Here is a 24,289-nt window from a genome sequence, read left to right as displayed (position 1 = left end):
ACTTTGTTGTCCATAAAGAATAGTTTATTGATAAAAACTATTGTTGAATTTTACATTTTTCCTTAACATTATAAAATTTTTGCTTATTAAGCACATTTTTCTTTATTTTGTTAACTATAGTTAACTCCTGAAACATCTAAACTACCTATTTTCTTCATTAATAAAAATGAGTAAATCATGCAGATGTGATATTTTAAATAAAGAACTTCCTTAATGTAAGGTAAAATAGTCTTAGGCAGGCTGCCACTGGGAATTTTTTTTAAATGTCCATGGTAATATACAGGTCACATTGAGTATTTAATATATGACCAACTTGATAAGAAGTCCAAAACAAAGTTAACCGAATACTTCTTTGGGAAACTTCACACATTTATTTACTTCAGGACAAGTGGGAAGAGCCTTCAGTATTAACTCTTAGTCTCTATCCTTAAAATTGCCTAAGAGTTCTCAGAACACAGAAAAAAGAAACTTGAATGCACTTGTAACAGTTTAATAATTTTTATGTCCCATTAGGATCTTTTAGCGGAATGTTATGAAACCAAAGCATAATTCACACTGCAAAGATAAATCAGAAAGAGCAAATAAACTTTTGAATGGCATGTTGTTATAATGACTCGGACAAAACTGATTATCCACTAGTAATTCTCACAATATTTAGCAAATACAATAGACTGAGAAATTAAATCCTGTGCTATGTACTCCTAAGTATTTTTGTCAGACACGAGATATTTTTAAGTGTTCCTATCAATCCCATTCATCTCCCCACACGTATTAATTTTTATTTAAAACAAGAAAACAATTCTCTCTTCTGCAGATTCTCACGTTTATCAGTGCAAACTAAAATGTAGCAATCTCAGTTGAAATGTTTTATTACATTGTTATTTTAGAAAGGTTTATTTCTCAAAATGTCCAAAATATACTTAAAAGATGTCCACATCGTGAGAATGATCAACTTCAATGGCTTCCTCTGCATCCAACTTGGCCTCTCCATGTCCTTCCTGTGACTCATCAAGCGAGGCCAGGGCCTCATTTGTGTCACTTGCAAAAGTTTCTCGTGATGTATCATCATCTTCTTGAAAATTTAGACTTTTAATAGCTTGTTTCATCTTTTTCCCCAACACCTGTGTTCTCCTCTTTCTAGCAGCTTTTTTATTTTCATATTCCTTTTGGTTTTCAATGTAGAAAATGTCCTATAATAAAGGAAAAACTTTAATAGGCCTTCTACACTCTTTATCTGCATTTCTCACAAAAATAAGCAAAGATTATTAGGTCCATTATTAGACAGAGTCCACGATATTAAGTGACTACTCACTGCAAATAAAGATTCAAACTGAGTCAAATCCAGCCTAGTGTTAGGTGTAGGGCCCATGCTTATTCTACCATAACACATTATCTCATACTTAAAAGTTTCCTAAATAAATAGATACGGTAGGAAAATCACATTGGTTAGAGTTTAAATAAAATATAATTTATCACATAACAAAACAGAAGTTTGTGGAATAAAAATTTACTACCTTTGAAATGTCTTCAAAACTATACATGATTGTCCATACTAAGAAACTGAGTCATGCCTGAATTCTATAAATAAGAATAATCACATCATTTACATAATGTAAGAAAAATTCTAGCCCCTAAAAAATATTACTGTAATAAACATGAGAGAGTATACATCTTTGTCAAAAACTTTTGTCACAAGCATGAAGTAATATACTCATCACCAGGATCCATTCCAGGATGCCAGAAAGGGGTCTTTACAGAAAATTTTTCGGGTGGTCTGTTGTGCATGCACTGTAGGATGTTTAGCAGCAGACCTGCCTCTACCAATACTTGCCTGAGTAACACATACCCACCCTACCCCAAAATGTGATGACCAAAAATATCTCCAGATACTGCCAAATGTCCTCTGAGGGCATGACCAGCAGGTAAGAACTGTTCTAGTAGAAAATACATTTCTATAAAAATATATAAACATGGAAAACATAAAATAATAGCTGGGAACATTGGCACAGATAGGTAAGTGGAGTTATAGAGGAAAAGAAAGAAAAGCAGGTCAGAAATTTAAAGTGAAGGCCAAAATGACTATACAGGTTGAGTATCTCTTATCCAAAATACTTGGAACCAGAAGTTTTGAATTTCAGATTTGTTCATATTTTGGAATATTGGCATATACATGAGATATCTTTGGGGATGGAACGGAACCCAAGTCGAACCACAAAACTCATTTATGTTTCATATATACTTTATACACATAGCCTAAAGGTAATTTTATATAATATTTTTAATAATTTTGTACATGAAACAAAGTTTATGTTTATACTTATGTGTGGAATTTTCTACTTGTGGCATCATGTCAGCACTCAAAAAGTTTTAGATTTTGGAGGATTCTGGATTTTCAGATCAGGGAAGCACAACCTGTACTAATACAGAGAAGGTTCAAAGGTTTGAAAAAGCTTGTATGGGAAGGACAAATTTTTGAGGCCCTACTGTCTTCTAGAAAAGGACTCCTAAAAGCTATAACCAAGCCAGTCCCTATTATATTCTTTAGAGTATATAAAATGTATATTCCTTCTTGTTTTATAAAAAGCAGTAGGGAAGATGGCAAGATAAAGGAGAACCTCCTAAAATTTATGCTAAATAGTTATAAGCAGTACACAGAATTAGCAAAGGAAGGAGTAAAGAACTTTGACATTAAGGGGATAAGGCAAAGCTTCAGAATATGAGTGTTTTGATGAAGAGAAACATAAAAGTATTTGCTAAAGAAATGAGGTAGGACTGGGGATGGAGAAGAAGGGTACATCTGTGAGAAAAAAAGTACAGAAGACTCAAGGTGAATTCAGAGAAAATTAGGCTCACTGCTACTTACTGAACTAGCACTTTAGTGTGCCAGGCATTTTGCTAGGACTTTATCCTTGTTTTCGGATGTGGAATATGAGGCACAAGATTACAGAGCTAACATGGGATGTAAAGTCTGAATTTATATATGATTTTCTCTAATATTCTTAAACTCTATCATATTACCTTCACAAAAGTGTGATAATTCACAATTTTTTCAGGAGTTTATGTACCTTCAAGTGCAAAGATAAAAAGCACCTGCAAGTGTGTTTTATTTTATGTGGAAGCATATCCAAGAATCTAGATGAAAATAATTCTGGGTTGTACAAGCTTGGCAACACTGAGTAAATTTTATGAAGTTACCCCTTTCCCTCCAAATATGGCGAGCCTTATTAAAAAGGAACTTCTTGGCCAGGCGCGGTGGCTCACGCCTATAATCCTAGCATTCTGGGAGGCCGAGGCGGGCGGATTGCTCAAGGTCAGGAGTTCGAAACCAGCCTGAGCAAGAGCGAGATCCCATCTCTACTATAAATAGAAACAAATTAATTGGCCAACTAAAAATACATAGAAAAAATTAGCCGGGCATGGTGGCACATGCCTGTAGGCTGAGGCAGGAGGATTGCCTGAGCCCAAGAGTTTGAGGTTGCTGTGAGCTAGGCTGACGCCACGGCACTCTAGCCCAGGCAACAGAGTAAGACTCTGTCTCAAAAGAAAAAAAAGGGACTTCTTTCCATGGGTTATGAATAGAACCAAATGGGCAATGCTGCCTCCAAAATGTTGCAACATGTTGTTAATGTCGTTACAACAAATACAGACAATTTCAGGGAGATGATTTTCCTCTCCCATCCCTATGTATATATAATTAACTCTAAAAGAAAGAACCTGGTTGTGTACTCTTTTAACAGAGGGACACTGTTACAGTTTTGTTAATATAGCAAATAAACTTTTTTTTTTGAGACAGTCTCACTCTGTTGCCCAGGCTAGAGTGCTGCGATGGCAGCCTAGCTCAAAGCAACCTCAAACTTCTGGACTAAAGTGATCCTTCTGCCTCAGCCTCCTGAGTAGCTGGGACTACAGGCATGCACAACCACCCCCGGCTAATTTTTTTCTATATATTTTTAGTTGGCCAACTAAATTCTTTCTATTTTTAGTAGAGACGGGGTCTCGCTCTTGCTCAGGCTGGTTTCGAACTCCTCCTGACCTTGAACAATCGCCCGCTTCTGCCTCCCAGAGTGCTAGGATTACAGGCGTGAGCCACCACACCCGGCCAGCAAATAAACTTTTAACTATTTTTTCTTCACAAACTTTGTAATTGCTAAAACAAAACTTAAGCAATTATGACGTCATATACCCAAACAAAATAACAAAAAATAGGAAAACAAACTTACTCAGTCCAGTTCTGGCTTCTAAGTTCTACAGATGGTGATTGTTAGAAATATGGTGATTAAAATAATAATTATGACATCATCATTTGATTGGCATATGAAATGATCTGCAATAAAATTTTATTTGCCTTCAAGTTTTTCCCTATAATAACACAGGTAATCCATGTTCATGTAGAAAATTCAGAAAAACCTTAAAAAAAAACCCAAAGCATTTATAATCCCTCATAACAGACCAAATCATTGGTAACATTCTGGTGTTTGTTTTCTAGTCTATTATCCCATGTCTCTTTTTAATTTATAAGTTTATACTTAGCCTTTTTAAAAAATTAAGTATTACTGTGTTTTCTCATTTTCTTAAAACTGCTTCATAAAAATAGAGGTTAAAGGATAATCCTCTGAAGAATGGCCTTATAGGTCAACATTTCCCTATTATTATTAGATACTCTAAGTGTTGCTTTTTTTTAATATAAGGCAATGTTTCTGGTAGTTAAACATAAAAACCTACTAACAGGGCCGGTCATGGTGGCTCACGCCTGTAATCCTAGTACTCAGGGAGGCGGGAGGATCACTTGAGGGCAGGAGTTTGACACCAGCCTCAGCAAGAGGGAGACCCATCTCTACTAAAAATAGAAAGAAGCTAGGCAACTAAAATAGAAAAAATTAGCTGGGCAGGGTGGCATATGCCTGTAGTCCCAGCTACTTAGGAAGCTGAGGTAGCTGGATCACTTGGGCCCAGGAGTTTGAGGTTGCTGTGAGTTAGGCTGACACCATGGGATTCTAGGCCAGGCAACAGAGGGAGAATAGAATAGAAATAGAATAGAGGCCGGGCGCGGTGGCTCACGCCTGTAATCCTAGCTCTCTAGGAGGCCGAGGCGGATGGATTGCTCGAGATCAGGAGTTCAAAACCAGCCTGAGCAAGAGCGAGACCCCGTCTCTACTATAAATAGAAAGAAATTAATTGGCCAACTGATATATATATTAAAAAAAAAAAATTAGCCAGGCATGGTGGCACATGCCTGTAGTCCCAGCTACTCGGGAGGCTGAGGCAGTAGGATCACTTGAGCCCAGGAGTTTGAGGTTGCTGTGAGCTAGGCTGACGCCACGGCACTCACTCTAGCCTGGGCAACACATCGAGACTCTGTCTCAAAAAAAAAAAAAAAAAAAAAAAAAAAAGAGCCGGGCGTGGTGGCTCACGCCTGTAATCCTAGCTCTCTGTGATGCCGAGGCGGGCGGATCGTTTGAGTTCAGGAGTTCGAAACCAACCTGAGCAAGAGCGAGACCCCGTCTCTACTATAAATAGAAATTAATTGGCCAACTAATATATATACAAAAAAAATTAGCCAGGCATGGTGGCACATGCCTGTAGTCCCAGCTACTCGGGAGGCTGAGGCAGAAGGATCGCTGAGCCCAGGAGTTTGAGGTTGCTGTGAGCTAGGCTGACGCCATGGCACTCACTCTAGCCTGGGCAGCAAAGTGAGACTCTGTCTCAAAAAAAAAAAAAAAAAAAAAAAAAAAAAAGAAATAGAATCAAAAATTCTACAATATTCCAGAATACAATAGCAACTCTAACATAGTCTTGGAGTCGGAATGTTCTACGTGATCTCAGGCATATAATTGATCATTCTTCATTTGCATAACAGGGTAACACCCCCTTGAAACACTGAAGTGAAAATTAAGTTATACAGTATAAATGTTTGGTCCAGTGCCAGGCATACAGTCAGTAAACGTTAAAGTATTTCTTCTCGGAACTCTGGAAATTGTTTGCCCAAGGTTTAGTTACTTATGAAAAGCTTTTCTTGATATCACTTTATTTCTTTTATAGCTCTATTAAATAGACAGGGCACATTTTAAGGCTCCCACTTCATAGATAAGAAAATTGTTACTGAGGGAGATTAAACGATCATGGTTATATAACCACTAAATAGCAAAAGATTAAAACCCAGATTTTGAATTTTATACAATTCTTTTCATCATATGCTATTGCTCTATAAAGGGTAACATTTTGCTATCAAACAAAAACAAAAAAAGAAATATCTTTTAAGTACATACTTTTTGTCAAGGATTATATTGGGGGATGGGAGAGAACACTGAAGTATTATCTCTGTTTCACCACTCAATAGTTGGTGTTCCTAAGGAAACTTACATTGTTACAAATCACATTATCAAAATAGTCCCAATGAGAGGGAAAAGGCAGCCGCACAGATTTTCAGATGTGTAATAATAGTTAACATTTCTTATGGGAATCTCAATGTAACAGATTTTTAAAAAATGACTGGAAGTGAACAGCCAGAAAATTTAAGGAAAGAAAAAACACTGGGCAGATACAGATGTAAAACATGGTTTTGTTTTTTTTTTTTTTTTTTTGAGACAGAGTCTCACTTTCTTGCCCAGGCTAGAGTGAGTGCCGTGGTATCAGCCTAGCTCACAGCAACATCAAACTCCTGGGCTCAAGCGATCCTTCTGCCTCAGCCTCCTAAGTAGCTGGGACTACAGGCATGCGTCACCATGCCCGGCTAATTTTATTTTTATATATATATATATATATATTAGTTGGCCAATTAATTTCTTTCTATTTATAGTAGAGACGGGGTCTTGCTCTTGCTGAGGCTGGTTTCAAACTCCTGACCTGGAGCAATCCGCCCGCCTCAGCCTCCCAGAGTGCCAGGATTACAGGCGTGAGCCACCGCGCCCAGCCTCAGATGTAAAATATGTTCAGAAGGAGCATCAGCTCAAGATAAATGGCTTATTTAGTGTCACCATTAGCATGACAGTCAGCATGGCTAAAATATACATTCCTGTTAAGTTTATTAACCCACTGTTATAATAAAGAAAACAGCTGCTCATATACAGCAGCTATGTTGGATGTGCTCCACCTCCTTCCTATGTAAGAGGCTGGTTCTCAATCTTGGTTATAAATGCTTAAATGAGAATCATGTTCCATCATTAACAGATTAAAAAATACCAAATTTTAAATTGTAAAAAACCCACTATGTAGAAGAATCTCATATAAGACATTACCAACAACACAAAAACGATTAAGAAAACTAAAGTGGGCCGGGCACAGTAGCTCACGCCTGTAAACCTAGCATTCTGGGATGCCGGAGGTGGGTGATTGCTGGAGGTCAGGAGTTCAAAACCAGCCTGAACGAGACCCTGTCTCTACTAAAAATAAAGAAATTAATTGACCAACTAAAATATATATATACAAAAAATTAGCCAGGCACGGTGGCCCATGCCTGTAGTCCCAGCTACTCAGGAGGCTGAGGCAGTAGGATCGCTTGAGCCCAGGAGTTTGAGGTTGCTGTGAGCTAGGCTGATGCCACGGCACTCACTCTAGCCTGGGCAACAAAGTAAGACTCTGTCTCAAAAAAAAAAAAAAAAGAAAACTAAAGTGCCTACACCTTCCTGTTTATAAGAAATATCGTAGATAGAGGAATGAAACAAAGCTGTGAGGAGACAATCACCGGAATGATAATAACATAATCTAAAATTCTATAAGATAACTATCTTGAACTCTTCAAAAGGTTTAAATCATGAAGGAAAGTGTGAGGTTAAAAAGAATCAAAAGAGATATAACAAATATAATGTGGAAACCTAGACTGGATCTTGGTGGGAGGGCAATAGAGGTATAAAACATATTCTTGGGACAATTCAGCAAACAAGAACAAGCTCTAGATATTGGACGATACTATGAAATTGTTTTTATTTCTCTTAGGAGTGATAATGGGCCTTGTGTGATTATGTAGGATATTGTCATTACTGGCAGATGTTTGTTGAAATAATCAGAACTGAGTGTCATATTTGCTATTTATTTCCAAATGGAACAGGAAAAAAATTATATAGGTCAAGTAATAATGTCAAAATACTTATTAATGACTATTGAACCTAGCTAGGCAGGGGATATTCAATTATTATTCCTCTATCTGTTCTGAAAATTTTCATTAATAATAAGTTTTAGAAGGATAGTAAAAATAACTATGTGCTAGAAGACCAGGAAAAAACTACCATAAAAAATAAAAGAAATCTTGATCTTGGCTCTATAAGGGAAGAAAAAGAGGAGGCAAGGCATTATAAAAGGCACAAGTTTTGCTTAAAATGAGAAAAATGACAAAATCGGTCCATTTAAGTTAGAGAAGAGATTCTTAGAAAATGAGGCTAGAGTCTGAGTGGAAGTCAAATAATGATGGATATTAAAAGCCATTATCAGTACCTTAATTTGTTCCTCACTGATACTAGGAGTATTTTTCAGGAGATTCAGAAAAACTCCACCTGGTGTTCTTCTTCGACTACCATTCTATAAAAAGAAACAAAAACGTTAAACTGCATATACTCTTCCCATGATAGCTAAGGTACAGAAGCACTCCTAAGGAGACAGAACAAAGAGCAGATGTGAAGTCCAATCTTGACTCTAACTCTTGTGAAATGGGTAACATGAGGAAGTCACCAAAATCATGAGTTTCAGTTTTGTCATCTGTCAAATGAAGACCAAAGGTCATCTTTAATGTTTTTCAACTCTTAAATTCTGTGATTTATAAAATCTACATGGTAATAAAGAGAAACAGGCTACTCAGCTCAAGGGACCTGACAAATGACTGGATTTTCTGCTTTTATCTGCCATCTGGCCAAATCAGTGAATATTCTTTTGGATATTAAAACACACCATAAAGCCTCAATAATTAAAACAGTATGATACTGAAATAAAACTAGAAATCAACGGAACAGAATAAAAAAAACCAGAAAAAAAGCCAAATACACATGAGAATTTAGTCCATGACACAGATACTACCCCAAAGAAGAGAAGATAAAATTCACACCTCACGTCTTGTACCATGATATATTCCAAAAGGATCTAAGATTTACATACATATAATAAATCACAGAGGCCGGGCGCGGTGGCTCACGCCTGTAATCCTAGCTCTCTGGGAGGCCGAGGCGGGCGGATTGCTCGAGGTCAGGAGTTCAAAACCAGCCTGAGCAAGAGCGAGACCCCGTCTCTACTATAAATAGAAAGAAATTAATTGGCCAACTAATATATATACAAAAAATTAGCCGGGCATGGTGGCGCATGCCTGTAGTCCCAGCTACTTGGGAGGCTGAGGCAGGAGGATTGCTTGAGTCAGGAGTTTGAGGTTGCTGTGAGCTAGGCTGACGCCATGGCACTCACTCTAGCCTGGGCAACAAAGTGAGACTCTGTCTCAAAAAATAAATAAATAAATAAATAAATAAATCACAGAATACATATATATACATATATAGTGGCTTCTCACCAGTCATGGTAGTTATGTTCTACAAAGTCGTCACAAACACTGAATCAAGGAAATACTGAAACCCTGCTCCAGGGGAAATACAGGGTTAGGTTCCTGCAAGCCTCTGATCATGACATTTTTGTCAATGAATCAATATATAACCTTGTACGTGTGTTTCTCTTTAAAGACACCTTATTTAAAACAAACTGTCGGCGGGGCGCGGTGGCTCACACCTGTAATCCTAGCTCTCTGGGAGGCCGAGGCGGGTGGATTGCTCAAGGTCAGGAGTTTGAAACCAGCCTGAGCAAGAGTGAGACCCCGTCTCTACTAAAAATAGAACGAAATTAACTGGACAACTAAAAATATATAGAAAAAATTAGCCGGGCATGGTGGCACATGCCTGTAGTCCCAGCTCTCGGGAGGCTGAGGCAGGAGGATCGATTGAGCCCAGGAGTTTGAGGTTGCTGTGAGCTAAGCTGACGTCACAGCACTCTAGCCCAGGAAACAGAGCAAGACTCCGTCTCAAAAAATAAAAATAAAACAAATTGTTGATTCACAGAACATTGAATTTATGACTCATGGCCAACAGCACTGCAACTCATGCCTATATGAAGCTTATCTAAGACACATATTCTTCCATAAGGGCATGCCAGTCTTCTTGCACTTAGGAACAGTAGGTGGCACTTCAGCACTACCACTGGAGGACCATTTTAAACAGCAAAGTCACCACACACACACACACACACACAAACAACAAACAACAAAAAAATGCACAAAATGTGAAAAACATGGCACACTAGACAGATCTTGAGGACACTTGTTTATAATAAGAGAGCTGAAACAAAGCAGAGTGTTGCCTTGTTTGACCTGAGCTAGGGTGAAGGAAAAATTCTTTAAGATGGAAAACAAGTCCCTACTGGATCTGGCCCTATATTCTCCCTCTGACCTTATACGCTACTCACTCTTCCAAGCACCCTGCTCCTGTCACACTGGCCCTGTGTTCACACTGGCACTAAGCAGAGACTGGGGGTGAAGAGAGAAAACAGTCTTCCAAGTACAGGGTCAGGGGTCAGAACCTGTTTTTGTTTAGAATTTAGTCCATTATGAATTTTTGCATTAACTTTGGTTTTTGAAACTCTTGCATTAAAATATTATTTATCTTTTTTTTTTTCTTGAGACAGAGTCTCGCTTTGTTGCCCAGGCTAGAGTGCCATGGCGTCAGCCTAGCTCACAGCAACCTCCAACTCGTGGGCTCAAGCAATTCTTCTGCCTCAGCCTCCCAAGTAGCTGGGACTCAGGCATGTGCCACCATGCCCAGCTAATTTTTTCTATATATTTTAGTTGTCCAATTAATTTCTTTCTATTTTTAATAGAGACAGGGTCTCATTCTTGCTCAGGCTGGTTTCGAACTCTTGACCTTGAGCGATCAGCCCACCTTGGCCTCCCAGAATGCTAGAATTACAGGAGTGAGCCACCACACCTGGCCTATTAAAATATTATTTATCTTGACTGAGTTTTTTTAGGACCCCTGTCAAATTTTATAACCAAGGCAAGTAAATTGCTTACTTTGCCTTAATTTTGGCCCTGCCAGGCCCCCCTCACTTTTACAGTGGCTGTTACTTCTGTCTGGTCTGTTCTCCCTGCAGTACTCACTGCTTCACCTTCTTCAAGTCTTTGTTTAAATGGTGCCTTCTTAATAAGGTCCACCCTCCCCACCTCCATTTGATCTATTTCTTTTCCCATAGGATAGACCATTTTCTAACATACTTGAAGTTAGTACATTTATTTTTTAAATCTGCTCTCCCCTCACCCTCAACTACAGCATAAGCTCCCTGTTTTATTTTATCTTTTTTTATTTTATTTTATTTTATTTTTTTTGAGACAGAGTCTCGCTTTGTTAAGCCCAGGCTAGAATGAGTGCCGTGGCGTCAGCCTAGCTCACAGCAACCTCAAACTCCTGGCTCAAGCAATCCTCCTGCCTCAGCCTCCCGAGTAGCTGGGACTACAGGCATTCGCCACCATGCCCGGCTAATTTTTTGTATATATTAGTTGGCCAATTAATTTCTTTCTATTTATAGTAGAGACGGGGTCTCGCTCTTGCTCAGGCTGGTTTCGAACTCCTGACCTCGAGCAATCCGCCCGCCTCGGCCTCCCAGAGAGCTAGGATTACAGGCGTGAGCCACCGCGCCCGGCAGCTCCCTGTTTTAGAACAATGCCTGGCACATAGCAGGCACTCAGTAATTGTTCCAGGAAAGAATGTATCAGAAGAAAGTGAATCTGGACTTGCAGCTTCCCAACATTCAGTAGATTCGCATTCACTCAATGGAATACAAAGTTTTGTTGTTAACGCTATAGTATTAAATATTGATGAAACCTGTAACTTTGTGTTCGACTAAAGGAAAATCAAAGTACTTTAACACTGACACTAGTGCATTCATGATTATTATTATTTGTTTTGTTGTTAACTTCTGTTTTTTGACTTTTGTAATTTACATTCAGGGGTCATTTCCTCAGCCAATGCTATCAATTCTAACTGGTTTCTTTTCTGTCCATTTCCAAAGCGTATCCATCTACTCTCTTGTGATGTTACTACTATGGACTTGTGAATAACAAAAAAGGAGGAACTCATTCATTCTTATCCTGTAGTGAAAGCTGAATTAAGTGAGATGTACAAAACCAATCTGTAAGATAACTGTCACTGCCTGTGACACGGCTGTAAGGGGTGGGGAACCTGAGCCCTTCAGTCCACATGTGGCCTTCTAGGTCCTTAAGTGCAGCCTTTTGACTGAATCCAAATTTTACAGAACAAATCCTTTTATTTTTACTAATACATTTTTGTTCATCTTTTATATTTTTATTTTTAAAATGAATGTATTTAAAATACCAAAGAATAAGATAAGTTTCAATAAAACAATCCTCCCAGATTGACCGGCACAATTATGTATGCCAATCTGTTATCAGCTTTTGACAACGGTGCATACCGTGTTTCTATCTGAAGTAGAATTGGTGAATAGTTGCACACTCGACAGTATTTTTTAATTCTGTCTGCTTAAAGGTCCATAATGTCAAAGAAGACCAAGAGAAGGCTGAAGGAAGAAAACAGATTTTTAAAGGAGGATCAGGAATTGCATTACCTTCTTTCTGCTAAAAGTAAGATGACTGCTTGCTTTGTGATACTATAATATCAACATTAAAGAAATTCAATGCTCATCAGCATTGACCACAAATACTTTAAATTGGAGAGAGGCATGAAAGGTTATATTGCAAAAATTAAAAGATGAAAAGCAAAAGCAAAGACAGTTCTCAGAAGCAGCAATAAAACCTGGAAATAGTGTCACTGAAGCAACTTACAAAGTAGCTTACATACTTGAGGAAAAAAGGGAAGCCAATTTGGTGACCTAGAAATTGTGAAAAAATGCATTGTCGAAGTTGTAGGATGCTTAGATCTCAATGTTTCAAAGTATAAACAACTGCCTCTTTCAAGGAGAACCATAACTGACTGGCAGCACAAATTAGCCTTCAACTTAACAGAACTTCATGCAATACTTTAAAAGGAAAAAATATATATATTATTCAATCATTTTGGATGAATCAACTGATACTACTGACTCAGTACAGGTTTTGTATTTCATTCGGGTCGAACACAGGATATATTTTTTGCTACAAGTTACTCGCTTTAGGCACTTTTACGTACAGAATGCAGGAAATAGATATCTTCAACATCTTTCAAGATAAATGTCAGGAAATTGGACAAAATTCAGTAAATTTAGTGAGTATATGTAAAGGTGGTGGACCTTCTATGACGGGAAAACATGAAGGATTTATTACATAGATAAAAAATGTATTAAAAGATCCAGATGTTCTCATTTATTTTCATTATATATTGCATTAGCAAAATATCTGTGCTAAAGCTACTACTTTAAGTGACATTTTGCAGTAAGTTATAAGTATTTTTAACTATATTCATGAAAATACAACACAGCATCATAACATGGTGAAGTTGAACAATGAGGTATTCAATGTGAATTTACCTTATCATTCTAAAGTATGCTGGCTAAAGCAGGGATAGGTGTTAACCAAAATTTTATCTCTGTGAGAATACATAGTTAAATTTTATGAAGAACAGAATCAGCAATGGGAATTACTGTAAGAAGATTTCTATAGGAATGCAGCATTTATGTGTGATATCATGTAAGATCAAAACAACTCGAATATTTCTTTGCAAGGTAAAACTAAGTTTATATGATATGTGGCAAAAAAATCCAAGCATTTCCAAAAAAGCTATCTTTTTTCAAAACACATCTTATTCAAAAGAAAATTTCAGATGAACATTCCCCAGTTACCAAAGGTCACTGATAAGCAGGATACACGTGAACCATCTGAAGAATACGCAGCTGTTACAGACCTATTAATTGGAGAATACAATGAAAGTTTCACTGACTTTGAGAATCATGACATCACACTCAAATTAGCATTTCAGCTTCACCTAGTTGGTACCACTGAGGCACCTAATGAACTACAGATGGAACTGAGCTCTCGGCAGATGACTTTTTAAAGTCATTGTTTGATGCTAAGAAAGATTTAATTGAAACATGAAAAAACATAGTAGAATACCCACATCTTCGGCAACATGCCCCAAAAATGCTTGCTTGCTTTTCAATCACTCATTGCTGTGAAACTTCATTCTCTTACCTAACACAAATCAAGATGTCCTTAAGGTCACAAATGACTAATAATCATCTAGAAGATAAATTAAACTGCAGACCTCCATGCTGCAATCAAATATTCAAATGCATTCCAACAAAAAGCAGATATAACAAAGTCATTAAAAGGTTAGTTAACTTTAAAATTAACAACTCATTTTCATTTTTGAAATCATTAAGGACATAGTAGTTAGATTTTTACAAAATAATGTACATTTTTAAGTGTATCTAATTGAAATTTCTTGAATGAGGCCTTATTTGATTACAGCTAAATCAATGTGGCCTTCCAACATGAAAAGTTTCCCTACCCCTGGCCTACCCAAAGTTTTCTTTCTGTCATTCTCAAGCAGTAAACAGTGTTTCCTGACTTTTTTGTCCATTATCACTCCTCCACCCCAGGATGCTTTTTAGATTTTCCCCCCTTTTCACCTCTACCATTAATTTTAATTCACCTAGAAATACCGTATACATATCTGTGCTTCATACACAAGAATTTTTTTTTGCCCTCTTTTTCATGAATGCATGAATTAAATGCACCAAAAATAACACTTGTGTTTACCATTGCTAAGGGCTAAGAACTGTGATAAGTACTTTATATGTATCATCTTCTCTAATCCTTATGATACAGGATTAATCCTCATTTTACAGCCAAGGAGACTGTATGGAGTCAAATAATTTAGCTAAATTTCAGTTAATAAGTTACACACCTAAAACTCAAAGAAGGCATACAGGAAACACTCATTCTGTGGTATAAAATGTTCATTGCCCAATTAAAAAAAAAAAGCACCAAAACTCCATATCCTAAAAATCTAAGCTTCCAGGCTGGGCGTGGTGGCTCATGCCTGTAATCCTAGCACTCTGGGAGGCCAGCCGGAGGATCGCTGGAGCTCAGGAGTTGGAGACCAGCCTGAGCAAGAGCGAGACCCTGTCTCTACTGAAAAAATAGAAAGAGATTAGCTGGACAACTAAAAATATATATATATAAAAATTAGGCCAGGCGAGGTGGCTCGCGCCTGTAATCCTAGCACTCTGGGAGGCCGAGGCAGGCGGATTGCTCGAGGTCAGGAGTTTGAAACCAGCCTGAGCAAGATCAAGACCCCGTCTCTATTATAAATGGAAAGAAATTAATTGGCCAATTAATATATATAGAAAAAATTAGCTGGGCATGGTGGCACATTCCTGTAGTCCCAGCTATTCGGGAGGCTGAGGCAGAAGGATTGCTTGAGCCCAGGAGCTTGAGGTTGCTGTGAACTAGGCTGATGCCACAGCACTCACTCTAGCCAGGGCAACAGAGCAAGACTCTTGTCTCAAAAAAAAAAAAAATTAGCTGGGCATGGTGGTGCATGCCTGTAGTCGCAGCAACTCGGGAAGCTGAAGCAGTAGGACTGCTTGAGCCCAGGAGTTTGAGGTTGCCATGAGCTAGGCTGATGCCATGGCACTCTAGCCCAGACAATAGAGTGAGACTCTGTCTCAAAAAAAAAAAAAAAAGGAATAATCTGAGCTTCCAGGCTTCCTTAGACTGTTGTCTTAAAATTTCAGCTCCTACCTTTAATGAATTATGTAAGAGATGTGTTGTTGACTGCAAACCAACAAGCTACAATTTATCTATGTTTTTTGTAGGAAAGTATTAGTTGTAAAAACAACTGTACTGGATTTATTCAGTCTTCATTGTTGATGTAGTTTTTTAAAATCTGAAATACACTGTAACTGTAATAATGTATGATCAGAGATCCAACAGAGGCAAGTTGTGTAAAAAGAAAACAAAAACATATGATAAGCAAGGCAAAAACAGTGGCGCAGTCTTACCATTATAAAGAGACCACCATTTTGTTCAACTTCAGCAGTTTCCATCAGAAGTTCGATTGCCTTTTTGTTCCCAATAATCCTCACTACTCGGGCTATCAGATCTTTCTTTGGTTCCTGTAACCTGATTAGGAACAAATAAAGTAAAATTAATCTATTTGTTGTACAAAGTTGAAGAAATCTAACTTAGTCTTCAATTTAGTCCTCAACTAGAATCAAAATCTGATTCTAATAAACATTTGCTTTTCTAAATCTTCGATATTTAACCTTAGAATCACTGACAAGTAAACATCCCTAACCCTTGGCCACACAAGGAGATGGGAACCTCAAGGTTCCATCTCAAATCTCATACTTTCCTTCTTTATCTGCCTTACTGTATTATGGCAGATTTCAAAATAAATGTGCACATTCAGCAAAGTGAATGTAAGCCTAAATGCAAAAGAAGATAAAACCAGTCTATTGTCAAAACAAATAACAGACATATACTATGCTTTTAATTATTATGCCTAAAAGTTAGTTTTCCCAACTCCAGAGATGTCTGGGAGATTTAAAATGGACCAAATCCTTCCCTCATAGACTCTTTGCCTCAAAACAAAAAATACAAATAGCTAATATTTACTGATGGCTTATTATGGTTATAGTTAGCACAAGCCTAAGAACTAAGTATGCATTATGTCAATTAATTCTCTAACATTATGAGATGGGTACGATTATTTTCACTTTATTACTGAGAGATTAAAAACATAGGTAGCATAAGCAACTCTTTCTTTAACGTCAGAGCCCACACTCTTGAGAGGTGAAGGAGAATTGACAGTGCAGAGCCTTACCAATTCCCTAATCAGACCTGGCATCCTTGTTTCTTCTCAAGAGGCAGCAGTGCATTATTGTGGATGGAGTACTAGACTAGGAATAAAGGGACCAGGGTTCAGCTTCAAGTTTGATATTAATTGAACATGTGACCTTGGGCAAGCCATATATAACTACTGAGCCTTGGTTTCCTTATCTGTAAAATAAAGGTTTTCGTTTACAAAATTTCTAAGCTCCTCTCCAGCATTCAAATTCTAAACTTCCCCAGTATTTAAAAAATCTAGTACTGGTATTGAGATAGGCTTACCTGGAAAGTAAATACTAGTTTTCCTACCCTATTACTCTTGAACCATATTTGTTTTCAAATTCATGACACTGTTGATTAGTGACTTAGAGCTAATAAAAATGTTCATTAAAATCTGAACTTGTTAAAAACAAATGAATTATATATGGCTCAGCCCAGTGGCTCATGCCTGTAATCCCAGCACTTTGGGAGGCCAAAGCAAGTGGATCACTTGAGGCTAGGGGTTCAAAACCAGCCTAGGCAACAGAGCCAGACCCCATTTCTAAAAAAAAAAAAAAAATTAGCTAAGCACAGTGGCACATGCCTGTAGTCCTAGCTACTTGGGAGGCTGACACAGGAATATCACTTAAGCCTAGGAGTTCGAGACTGTGGTGAGCTATAACCATGCCACTAGACTCCAGCCTGGGCAACAGAGCAAAACTCTGCCTCAAAAAACAATCAAATAAACAAACAAACATAAAACATACAACACAAAAAAACCATGAACTGTAAATTGACCACATACACCAAGCAATTCTACTCCTAGGTCGTTTACCAAAAGAAATGAACATGTATGTTTAAATATTTAGATGTGAAGCTTCTTACGAAGCTTTCAAAACAACCAAAGGCCGGGCGTGGTGGCTCACGCCTGTAATCCTAGTACTCTGGGAGGCCAAGGCGGCCGGATCTCTGGAGGTCAGGAGTCCGAAACCAGCCTGAGCAAGAGTGAGACCCTGTCTCTACTAAAAATAGAAATTAATTGGCCAACTAATACATATAGAAAAAATTAGCCGGGAATGGTGGCACATGCCTGTAGTCCCAGCCACTGGGGAGGCTGAGGCAGCAGAATTGTTTGAGCCCAGGAGTTCGAGGTTGCTGTGTGCCAGGCTGATGAGACGGCACTCAGTATAGCCTGGGCAACAAAGCGAGACTCTGTCTCAAAAAAAATAAATAAATAAACACCAAAAAGTGGAATATCCATTCAATATGGACATCCATTCAATATATACATGCACACAATAAAAAGGAATTAAGTATTGATTCCTGCTATAACATGGATCAATCTGAAAAACATTACATTAAGCGAGAGAAGCTAGAAACAAGTTCACTTACTCTATAATGGTATTTATATGAAACATCCAGAGAAGGCAAATTTATACAGACAGAAAGTTGATTAGCAGTTGTCTGGGATGAGAACAGGGATTAACCACAAATTGGCATATGGACATGAGGGACCTTACTGGGTGTTGGAAATGTTTTAAAAGTGATGGTTATAAAACATGACAGGCCGGGCGCTGTGGCTCACGCCTGTAATCCTAGCTCTTGGGAGGCCGAGGCGGGCGGATTGCTCAAGGTCAGGAGTTCAAAACCAGCCTGAGCAAGAGCGAGACCCCGGCTCTACTATAAACAGAAAGAAATTAATTGGCCAACTGATATATATATATATAAAAAATTAGTCGGGCATAGTGGCACATGCCTGTAGTCCCAGCTACTCGGGAGGCTGAGGCAGAAGGATCACTCGAGCCCAGGAGTTTGAGGTTGCTGTGAGCTAGGCTGACGCCACGGCACTCACTCTAGCCTGGACAACAAAGTGAGACTCTGTCTCCAAAAAAAAAAAAAAAAAAAAAAAAAAAAAACATGACAAATTTACTAAAACAACCATACTAGAAATGGGGTGAATATTTTCATATATGAAATATACCTCAAAGTTATGTTAAAAAAAGTCACTAATGCTTGAAAACACTAAAAAATACATGATTTAAAAAGATGTTCTGGCTGGGCACAGGCATGCCAGGCATACAGGTTCACACCTGTAATCCCAGCACATTGGGAGCAAGGCAGGAGAATGGCTTGAGGTCAAGAGTTGGAGACCAGCCTGGGCAACACGGAGAGAACCCCCAACCCCCACACAAAAATTTAAAAATTAGCTAGGCATTGTGGCATTTCCAGCTACTCAGGAAGCTGAGGACGAAGGATAACTTGAACCCTGAAGTTTGAGGTTGCAGTGAGCTGTGATCATGCCACAGCACTCCAGTTTGAGCAAAAGAGCAAGATCCTATCTCTAAAAATAAATAAATAAATAAAAAGATATGTTTATCTTAAGAGCTCTAGGGTACTAAATGCAAAGAGTTGCTTAAAAGTTCATAAAAGTCTTCAAAATTATCCTCTCAGTCCTGTCCAAATCTAAGAAAACACAAGTGTATTCACATAATCAAATAAGCCCTGAGTTAGTTCCATTAAGTTAAAAAAAAAAAAAAAAAACTCAAGAAGGAACATCATCATTGATGCATTTGCAGTCTATTTTATTTTCTGTAAATAGATGTTATTTGGAGTTCGTTTCTCCATCGGCCAGGAAGGGCATGTTGAGGTAGGCATACCGGTCAAAGACAGTAACTACCATGGCTTCCGGCACTTTGGCGAAACCTCAGATGCGTGGCCTCCTGGCCAGGCGTCTGCGGATTCATATTGTTGGAGCATTCATAGTATCCCTGGGAGTTGCAACCTTGTATAAGTTGGGTGTGGCTGAACCAAGGAAGAAGGCATATGCAGATTTCTACAGAAATTATGGTTCTATGAAAGATTTTGAGGAGATGAGGAAGGCTGGCATCTTTTAGAGTGCAAAGTGATTTTGGAACATAAAAGAATTTCTTGACCTGTGTTCCTGAGCTATGAATATGTGGGCTGACGAATAGTTTCTCTTGATAAATAAACCATTAATAAATACTGTGAAAAAAAAATAGATGTTATTTGGTCAAATTCTCATTTGTGGTCAAATTTAAATGCTCACCTGAAAGAAATTTCATCAGCTACTTTCTCTTGAGAATCGTCCTCTGTGATCTCATATCGGCCTTTATAGTTCATTTCTACTCTGGATCCCAGTCTGTCTTTGACAGGTCGTTTTCTTTTGAGATGACCTTGCCCATTTTCCTCTTCCTTTGATCCTATTTTTTTACCACCATGCATATATGCATCTAGTTCCTTGTCTAATTCTTTTGTATGCTCTTCAGATTCCCTCTTAAGTTTCTTAGCAAGCAAATAATTGTAGGTCTCGGATTGTCTGCTTTTGTCAATAGTGCCCTCCATTCCCAAGATACCAAGTTCAGTGGCCACTGCATCCTGATTCTGTTCCTGCAGCACAGCACCCCATATGTTGTTAACCTTCTTTCCTCCAGCAACAGGCGGTTTCTCACTGCTCTGGTTAAACTGAAAAGGCTCTGGTTTAGGAGGAGGGTTGAAACATTTCTGTCGCTTGCGTTTCCAAAGAGAGCTATCATCGTCTGAATCAGAAAAACTCTCTTCACTTGAATCCACACTTTTGACAGTCCTGTAATGGGACGCTGGTGCACATGCTGTTGCGGTACTCTGAAAGGTCCTCACAGCACTATCCCCACTCAGTACTTTCTGCAAGTAAAACAAATATAATCAATTCCACAAAGCGCATTAACTACACCTATCATGTGCTATTTAAAAAAATTATTTAGAAAAAGGCCGGGCGCGGTGGCTCATGCCTGTAATCCTAGCACTCTGGGAGGCCAAGGCGGGCGGATTGCTCGAGGTTGGGAGTTCGAAACTATCCTGAGCGAGACCACGTCTCTACTAAAAATAGAAAGAAATTAATTGACCAACTAAAAATATATATACAAAAAACTAGCCGGGCATGGTGGCACATGCCTGTAGTCCCAGCTACTTGGGAGGCTGAGGCAGGAGGATCGCTTGAGCCCAGGAGTTTGAGGTTGCTGTGAGCTAGGCTGACACCACGGCACTCACTCTAGCCTGGGCAACAAAAGTGAGACTCTGTCTCAAAAAAAAAAAAAAAAAAATTATTTAGAAATGCAACTGGACCATTCTGAAACAGAACTGATCTTCAAAGACATGTCTGAAACCAATCCAGTCCTTAATTTTTTCAAGTTCCACATGGAATTTGTCAATTTTAAAGCCACAAATTCTTTTTTTTTTTTTTTTGAGATGGAGTCTCACTCTGTTGCCTGGGCTAAAGTACCATGGCGTCAGCCTAGCTCACAGCAACCTCAAACTCCTGAGCTCAAGCAATCCTCCTGCCCTCAGCCTCCTAAGTAGCTGGGACTACAAGCATGCACCACTGCACCAAGCTAATTTTTTCTATTTTTAGTTGTTTGGCTAATTTCTTTCTATTTCTAGTAGAGATGGGGTCTTGCTCTTGCGCAGGCTGGTCTTGAACTCCTGAGCTCAAGCTATTCTCCAGCCTCGGCCTCTCAAAGTGCTAGGATTACAGATGTGAGCCACCAGGCCCCTCCAAGTGCTAGGATTACAGGAGTGAGCCACCAGGTCCGGCCTAAAGCCACACATTCTTATCTGTATTGCTAATACAACACTTAATTCTAAGATCTCCTTCTAAAAAATTACCAAAGTTCTTAATTCTCACCTTGAAAAAACTTTAACCTTTTCAGTATTGCCAAAATGAGAATGACATACCTAATAATTATTACTAGCAGTTAAAACTGAATTTATGGCCAGGTGCACTTGTTCAAACCTGTAATCCCAGGACTCTGGGAGGCCGAGGCAGCTGGATTGTTTAAGCTCAGGAGTTTGAGACCAGCCTGAGCAAGAGCAAGACCCTGTCTCTATTAAAAATGGAAATAAATTGGCTGGACAACTAAAAATATACACAGAAAATAGCCAGGCATGGTGGTCCCAGCTACTAGGGAGGCAGAGGCAGAAGCAAAAGGATTGCTTGAGCCTAGGAGTTTGAGGCTGCTGTGAGCTAGGCTGATGCCAAGGCATTCTCTAGCCTGAGCAACAGAGTGAGACTCTGTCTCAAAACCAAAAAAAAAAAACCACAAAAAAACAAAAAAATAAAACCGAATTTGTTTTCTTTCTTTCCAAAGATACCTATCTTGCATTTGGACACATACACAATTTTATATGGTTCTGTAGCCATATTCCTTTTAAATTAGATAGCAAACTCCTTTAGGTAGATATCTCTGAAATAATACTTTTAAAACTGCAGAGTCCATGGCATTAAGTTTACCAAGTCATGGGTCAATTTATGTAAAACCACCTGAAAGAGATTGAAAAACACTATCTTGGTACTAATTTCCTAAGATATTTATACGCAAAAAAAGTCACCTTTGCTTTCTATACTGAACACTAAGCCAAGTATTTGCTGAGTTCCTGTTATGTGCTAGAAATGCGGGTGGGGGATGATTTAAGTCAATAAGATAGCCTTCCTAGGCCGGGCGTGGTGGCTCACGCCTGTAATCCTAGCACTCTGGGAGGCCAAGGCGGGCAGATCGCTCGAAGTCAGGAGTTCGAATCCAACCTGAGCGAGACCCCGTCTCTACTAAAAAAGAAATTGACAGAAAGAAATTAATTGACCAACTAAAAATATATATACAAAAAATTAGCCGGACATGGTGGCCCATCCCTGTAGTCCCAGCTACTCGGGAGGCTGAGGCAGCAGGATTGCTTGAGCCAGGAGATTGAGGTTGCTGTGAGCTAGGCTGACGCCACGGCACGCACTCTAGCCTGGGCAACAAAGCGAGACTCTGTCTCAAAAAAAAAAAAAGATAGCCTATCGTCTAATAATCACAGCTAACATATGTCAGACATTATTGTGCGTGGTATGCGCCATTGAATCCTTACAACAACCCCATCGGCGGCATAACGTGCCAATCCTATAGATGGGGACAAAAAAGCAGTAAGGCTAAACAGACCTGCACAGTGGCCGCACCAGGACTCGAATGCAGGCAGCCCGGCACCAAAGCCCTCTCAAAGAGATTGCTACCTAGGCGGCAGTCAAGTCAAATTCCCACTTAGAAAGCTGGGAAGCTAATACAAAACCTAGTGTCGCGGTACCGCATGAAAAAGCCAGACTCGGTGGAAATACAGAGGACCGGGTCTCTGCACGGGTGATGAACTTCATTCCTGGGCCTCGGTTTCCCTATCTGCTCGGGGCGAAAAGCAGCAGCAGCGGCCGTTTCGGGCCGATGCCTGCAGGTTCTACACCTCTAGCAAAACCCGCCCTTTCTTGAAACCTAGCGGCGCCGGAGTGGGGACACCGTAAGTTCGGGACACGCAGCGCGGCGCCAGGCGGGACGCCGAGAGACCGCCGAACGCCCGCCTCCAGGAGGCAGGCTCGCAGGTCCGCCCCGCAGCGAGCTGCACAGCAGGCTTCGCCAGCCCCCGGCTGCCGCTGCCGTCACCTCTCCTCCACGAGCCCGGCCAGGGGACGCCAGCCCGCCGCGACGGCGCCGCGGCCGCCCGCAGCGCTCTCCTCGCGCGGGCTGGAGGAAGCGCGCCACCCCGCCCTCCCGGCCGCCCGGCGCGGCCCGCAGCCGGGCTCCCCGCGCAGCCCGCCCGCCCCTCACACTCACCGGCACCTGCAGCGGCCTGTCGCTCGGTGCGACCGTCATGTCGGAATCCGAGTCGGAAAGCTGCCCATCTTCCATGTCCCCGGCTTCCAGCGCCATCTTCGCGCGGCACGGGGAGGCCGGCGGGAGCGCACTTCCGGCGGCGCGGCAGGAAGGCCCGGCGGCGGCTCTCGGGCGCCCCCGCGCGGTCGCGGCGGGGCGAGGACGCGTCGCCCTTGCAAAGTTCGCGCTACCGCGGGAAAATGGAGCCCGGTAGCCTCGACGCTTCTCTTCCAAAGTTTGCTTCCGTGCAGACACAGCATGTGCACGGACCCTGGTCCTCTGGGATTCCTCCCTTGGCCTCACACCTGTCACCTGGAAGCTCGGGACGACCTCCCTGCTTCCATTCCGGCTCCTCCGCATCCGCGGCACGTGCAGCTTCCAGGCAGCCTTCAGACGGCGCAGTCGGCCTCCAAACTCACGCACCGGCCCCGCGGGTCCGGAGGGCCGACCCACCACGCCGCGAAGTACGGGCTGAGCACCGGCATGCTCGGACTCCGCCGGCAAAGCGGGCCCGAGGCCGCCGCCCCACTCAGCTCTTCCAGAGGCTTCCTTCCTGCCAGGCCAGGCCTGAGCGCCCGGCGATGGGCTCTGGCCCCGGCCCGGTCCGCGCCCGGGTAGCCGAGGGCGCGCCGCCCCTTGTCCTGCCCGGTCCGGGCGCGGCTGGCTGCGCGGTTCGGGCGTCTGGGCGCATCCGCCTCCGGCGGTGTCCCTCCACCCTCACTGAGACCATCCCCACTGTCACTTTGGAGCCCTGTGGCTTTCTTCATGACCTCGATGGCTTTGCGCGTTGTTTGTGTTTTATTTGAGTTCCGCACTGATACGCCTTTTGTCTGAGCGG

General features: G+C 40.6%; 1 protein-coding gene across 1 annotated transcript; it reads right to left on the bottom strand.

Annotated features, from left to right (window-relative positions):
- Positions 1-2: 2 nt before the first annotated feature.
- Positions 3-24,059, bottom strand: PHAX (phosphorylated adaptor for RNA export). Its single transcript, XM_012735507.2, has 5 exons — positions 23,413-24,059; positions 19,848-20,461; positions 15,973-16,093; positions 8,428-8,511; positions 3-1,190 (listed from the first exon to the last, which is right to left on the bottom strand). The coding sequence occupies exons 1-5, from the start codon at positions 23,809-23,811 to the stop codon at positions 921-923; spliced, it is 1,488 nt and encodes a 495-aa protein (XP_012590961.2). The 5' UTR covers positions 23,812-24,059; the 3' UTR covers positions 3-920.
- Positions 24,060-24,289: the final 230 nt, after the last annotated feature.

This window comes from Microcebus murinus, chromosome 11, assembly GCF_040939455.1.
Source record: "Microcebus murinus isolate Inina chromosome 11, M.murinus_Inina_mat1.0, whole genome shotgun sequence".
NCBI classification, from domain to species: domain Eukaryota; kingdom Metazoa; phylum Chordata; class Mammalia; order Primates; family Cheirogaleidae; genus Microcebus; species Microcebus murinus.
Note: the sequence above shows the minus strand (reverse complement) of the source record. Positions and strands in the feature narration are given on the sequence as shown.